Source organism: Pempheris klunzingeri, chromosome 3 (assembly GCF_042242105.1).
Source record: "Pempheris klunzingeri isolate RE-2024b chromosome 3, fPemKlu1.hap1, whole genome shotgun sequence".
Classification (NCBI taxonomy): Eukaryota; Metazoa; Chordata; class Actinopteri; order Acropomatiformes; family Pempheridae; genus Pempheris; species Pempheris klunzingeri.
This window is the reverse complement of record NC_092014.1, coordinates 960,145-965,144: the sequence shown is the minus strand read 5'-3', so window position 1 is coordinate 965,144 and position 5,000 is coordinate 960,145. Positions and strand designations below refer to the sequence as shown.

The 5,000-nt window shown below is 50.3% G+C and overlaps 1 protein-coding gene across 1 annotated transcript in view; it reads left to right on the top strand.

Moving 5' to 3' along the window:
• Nucleotides 1-3,103, top strand: part of LOC139225639 (protein jagged-1a-like) — a 24,739-nt gene extending 21,636 nt beyond the window's left edge. The window contains exons 23-26 of the mRNA XM_070856435.1: nucleotides 637-867; nucleotides 1,394-1,543; nucleotides 1,824-1,965; nucleotides 2,482-3,103. Coding sequence (XP_070712536.1) covers nucleotides 637-867; nucleotides 1,394-1,543; nucleotides 1,824-1,965; nucleotides 2,482-3,017 — 1,059 coding nt within the window. The 3' untranslated portion in view covers nucleotides 3,018-3,103. The remainder of the gene's footprint in view (nucleotides 1-636; nucleotides 868-1,393; nucleotides 1,544-1,823; nucleotides 1,966-2,481) is intronic.
• Nucleotides 3,104-5,000: the final 1,897 nt, after the last annotated feature.

Here is a 5,000-nt window from a genome sequence, read left to right as displayed (position 1 = left end):
GATGATTCTAGATAAGAATTCAACTTGAATTATAATTAAAGTTCTGCACTCCCAGTTTTACGTCACACCGTCCTGGGTTAAAGGAAGTGGTTCCTACAGCTGACAGATAAAAAGTATTATATTTCTTTCTAAACAGTGATGGAGTAGAAGGAGCTGCTGCTGCTCCATCAGTCAGTTTGGATCCAACACCAATTATTTGTGTAATAAATAATAACACAAAGTCACAAAACAAACCGACTGATTGAGACGGCAGCAGACCATCAGCCATCATGTAATGTTGTGAGGCCAGGGAGATCCTTCTTTTCAAGGTAAATCCCTGTTTTAGTGAATGTAGTCTGGTGTGTGTGCTGTTTGTGGTTAAACCAAAAGGATCTTCCAGGTCTCTCTCTGTAGGGATCCTTTCCATGATGCTGTCACACACTTAGAATAACACTCTGAGCCTGTCAGTGGATCAAACAAGCTCTGTCAGTGGATCTACCAGTCATTTTGAACAGACTTTTAAAAATACTGGAGTTCCCCTTTAAGTAGCCATAACTTGAAATATTAAATTCCAAGTTCAGTACTGAGTAAATTCACATCATCATGTAGGACCTGAGAAACTAAATGAGGTAAAATCTCACCTGGTGTCTCCGACAGCTCTGGTGTGGACCGAAGCCCTGCAGCCTCCACGGTAAGACGCGTGGCTCCGAGTGTCCAGCGGGTCAGACCTGTGTCGCCGTCCGGGACGAGCGCTGCTTCGTCAAGCCCTGCCGCGGCCAGGGGGAGTGCTGGAGCCCCGCCCACCGGGCCCCGCCCACAGCCAGGTGTCACCCGGAGAGCAACTGTGCCAACGTCACCTTCACCTTCAACAAGGACGTCATGGCAACGGTCAGTCCTGTGCTTTCCTTCGTGCTCGCGCTGTCCAACTGTGGTCTGAAGAGCACCTTTACTGCCTGCCAGTCATTCAGACAGCAGGGTCTGTACTAAAGGGCCAGCAGCTCCCGTGAAGTAAAATGACTGCTTTTGTGAATGAAGTCTGGTGTAAAAATCTGTAAAGTAACTGCAGCTGTCAGATAAAAGCAGTGAAGTAAAGCGTCCAGTATTTCCCTCTGAGGTGCCACCAAACATTTCCTGGTTGATCTTCTCTCGTGAATCCTCTGAATGTGTTTTTATAACACTGTGACGTCTTTTCTCGTTCTCGTCACTATTTTGGTGGAGCTCGATTTGAACTGCTTTTCCACCAGTGATGATAGAACATAAGGTCACAGGGGACACTTCTGTCCTGCTACTGTAATACTTTAGCTCTTCCTCATCATACTCACATACTTCTACTGCAGCACTTCCTCCTCCAGGTCATGTGACCCCCTCGTGCTGCTGTATTTGCTGACGTCGGCGCTCTGGTTTGGTGTTTCAGGGCGTGACGGTGGAGCAGGTCTGCCGTGAGCTCAGGAGCCTCTACGTCGTCCAGAATCTGTCCTCCGACTCGTCCGTCTCTGTGACCTGCGAGCCGTCGCTCAGCGCCAACAACGAGATCCACGTGGCCATTGTGAGTCCCGCCCACTCTGTAGATCAAGTCAGTTAGTGGTTGAAAGGCTTCGTGGTGTGAACGGAGCGTGTCGGCGTGATGTAGGATCCATCAGCTGAGGATCCCTTCGTGATTTCCACTGCAACTGTTGGTGCAGCCGGAGAAATAAGAAGCGTTCACATGGTTGGAAAAACTGTCGTGATCTGTTGTGCATGAACTGGTTGATTTGAAAAAGACCAAAGTGAGTGTTTCTTTAGACTGAAGCGCCGCAGACAGACCATAACGGGGGTTTTTGTGTCAAACGTTTCAGTCGACGGAGGACCCACGGAGAGGTTTGACCTTCATCAAGGAAATCACAGACAGGATCATGGATCTGGTCAGCAAGAGGAGCGCCAACAGCACCATCATCGGCGCCATCGCCGAGGTCCGCATCCAGAGACGACAGAGCCATGGCGGCAACGGTGAGCCGCCACGCCAGCACTTTACAAAACCTTTGGACAACGGGGGGGGGTCAGCCTTTGAGCTACCTGGGCGACCACTCACTGGCTTTGAGCGATTCGTCCTGGCAGGTCCAGGCCTCTGGTTTGCATCTTTAACAGATCTAAAATAGAAAAAGACACCGAAGAAGAAGAAAGCGTCTTCTGCTCCGTGTTCTTCTTCTTGTGCTCTCATATCCGTCCCTTCGTATCCCCCTTCAATGCAGCGCCAGTCCTCCACTAGTGGTGAATTACGGTACTGCGTCTTATTAAATACACAAATATTAAGAAGGTTTACAGAACTAACGTCAGCGATTCTCCGACCAATGAGCACGTGGTTGGACAGAAGCACATCGACCAACCAGAACACAAATCGCCAAACGCACACAGACGGCGAAGTCCGATTGTTCTTCAGCATTTCTTTGTTTAGTACTTTAGTGCAAAGTGACTAAATAAATGACGAGCAGTTCACTGACCTCCGTTCTTCTCTCCGTCCAGCAGACCACCTCGTGCCCCTGCTGGTTTCCGTGGTGACTGTTGTCTGGTTGTTGGCGATCGCCTCGATGCTGCTGTGGTGCGTGAGGAGGCGGAGGAAGCAGAGCGCCCACACGGGGGTCAGCACGCAGGCGGCGGCGTCTGTGGCGTCTTTGCCACCTGCTGCCGAAGACAACAACGCCCTCCACAACAGCGTCAGCGCCGCCCGCGAGCAGCTCAACCACATCAAGAACCCCATCGAGAAAAACGGCCCAAACCACCACCAACACCTCCTCCTCCAGCACCACCTCCTCTGTGAGGACAAGAACTCCGTCAACGCCAAGATCAGGAAGTCCGACGCCGGGGGCCAATCGGACGAGGACGAGATGGACAAGAGGCTGCAGAAGGCGAGGTTCGCCCGAGCGCCACCGGCGTACTCGCTGGTAGACTGGGAGGAGCGACCCCCCCACTACACGACGGGCAAACCCCCCCACCGGACTAACAAACAGGACAACAGGCAGCTGCAGCCGCGGAGCGCCAACAGGACGGAGTACGTTGTATAACCACCGCGCTGCGAGGACGGGGGGGTCCTCAGACACCAGAGCGCCCCCTACAGGTGGAACACTGCTGTGACCTCAGGGGGAGTTTCATGTTTTTGGCTTTTTCTTTTTGAACTTTTGCCGTTTTAATGTATGTACTGAGTGACGACGGTCCTCTGCGGTCCCCTGTGGTCCTCGGTGGTCCTCTGTGGTCCCCTGTGGTCCTCTGTGGTCCTCGGTGGTCCCCTGTGGTCCTCAGCGGTCCCCTGTGGTCCTCGGCGGTCCCCTGTGATCCTCTGTGGTCTACGGCGGTCCCCTGTGGTCCTCTGTGGTCCTCGGCGGTCCTCGACGGTCCTCGGCGGACCCCTGCGGTCCTCGACGGTCCTCGGCGGTGCCCTGCGGTCCTCGGCGGTCCTTGACGGTGCCCTGTGGTCCCCTGTGGTCCTCGACGGTCCCCTGTGGTCCTCGACGGTGCCCTGTGGTCCTCGACGGTCCTCGGCGGTGCCCTGTGGTCCTCGACGGTCCCCTGTGGTCCTCGACGGTCCCCTGTGGTCCTCGACGGTCCTCGGCTGGCGGCTGGATCTCCGGTTTGTGGACGACTTCCTGAACATTCACACATTCGCTGAAGTCCTTTTGTTGGTGCACGATCAGACTGAAGAACGGGTGGATGTGCTGCCGCCTCGTCGCACCGGGCGAATCTGGAAAAGAGAAAATATTTATTTAGTTTTTTTGGGGGGTGTGAGTGGATGTGAAGACTCGTCCAGGAGAATGTTTCTGTACAGACGTGTAAATACTGAATTAATCATTGTGTATATTTGATTCATTAACTTAATCGTTAAGAGCCTTAAGATATTTTTTTTATTTATGTTTAGAGTCGGAGGATTCTCTTCATCTGTTTTGTTTTTTTTTATACATTTTTCTTTGTCAAAAAGGCCAAAAGTGTTCTTGAGAGAATAGTTTTTCTTTTTTTTTTTTTAGCCTTTTGGGCATTTTTGTGCCTCGACTAAACGTTTTGTACGTCGTCAGTTTGATGATCTGTTGTAAATATTCGGCGGGGGGGCGGGGGGACAGATTTAGCTGCTGCAGGGTCTTTTTATACAAACCAACATGGTGGCAGTCACGTCGCTTTTGCTACTGAAAAAATCTTCAAGGGACACAAATGTTTTTGTAGTAATTAGTATGTTTTGTACAGACGAGAGCCGGGACGTGTTTCCTAACAGTCTGATGATCAAAGCTGCCTGTGGAGTTTTCTGAAAAAGCAGACTGAGCGTTACTTTCATTATCGATTATTCTTTCTAGTTCCCCAGCGCTCAGGGGGACGTCTCCAAGAGGCTCGTTTTGTTTGATCAACAGTGTGAAACCCAAAGATACTCAACTTGTGACGGTAAGCAGAGAAAAGCAGCCGAGCCGGAACCTGATTTCTTTTGGCATTTCTGCTTTAAAAGTAAATCAATCTAATCAATTAACGGGCCGATCGTCTCAGCTCTGTTGTAAAGTTTAGACTAATGAGGGCGTTTTCTTCCTCAAAACATCAGCAAATCTGTTTTTTTTAAGTAGTTTAACTTCCTGTTTACTAGATGAGTCGTCTCCTGGGCCTGTTGCTCGGCGGGAGCTCCACAGGGAACCTGTTCAGGACGTCCTGACAGACACTTCAAGCACAACACTGTAGAGCCGTCATGTGACATGTTGCCCGTTGTTGATTGGAGGATGAAATGAGGCTGTGAAACCATGTTTGATTTCAGTCGACTGCCGACTTAGTGTAAGAAGGAATTAAAGAAAACGTGTTTTTCTCCTACATTTCACTTTAGTGTTTTTTGGACCTGGAGAAATAAAAGTCTTTGTTTGTTACTGGCAGCAAAGTTTCGTTATTTTTGGTTGCTGAGAACATAAATAGTTATCCTGTGGTGTAGCTGCTCTCTAATGGTCTGTAGAGACCAGAGTCCTGTTGTTCATTTGGTTGAATGGAAAGTGTCTAAGCCTTCACTTAGACACAGAATAGACTTTCAT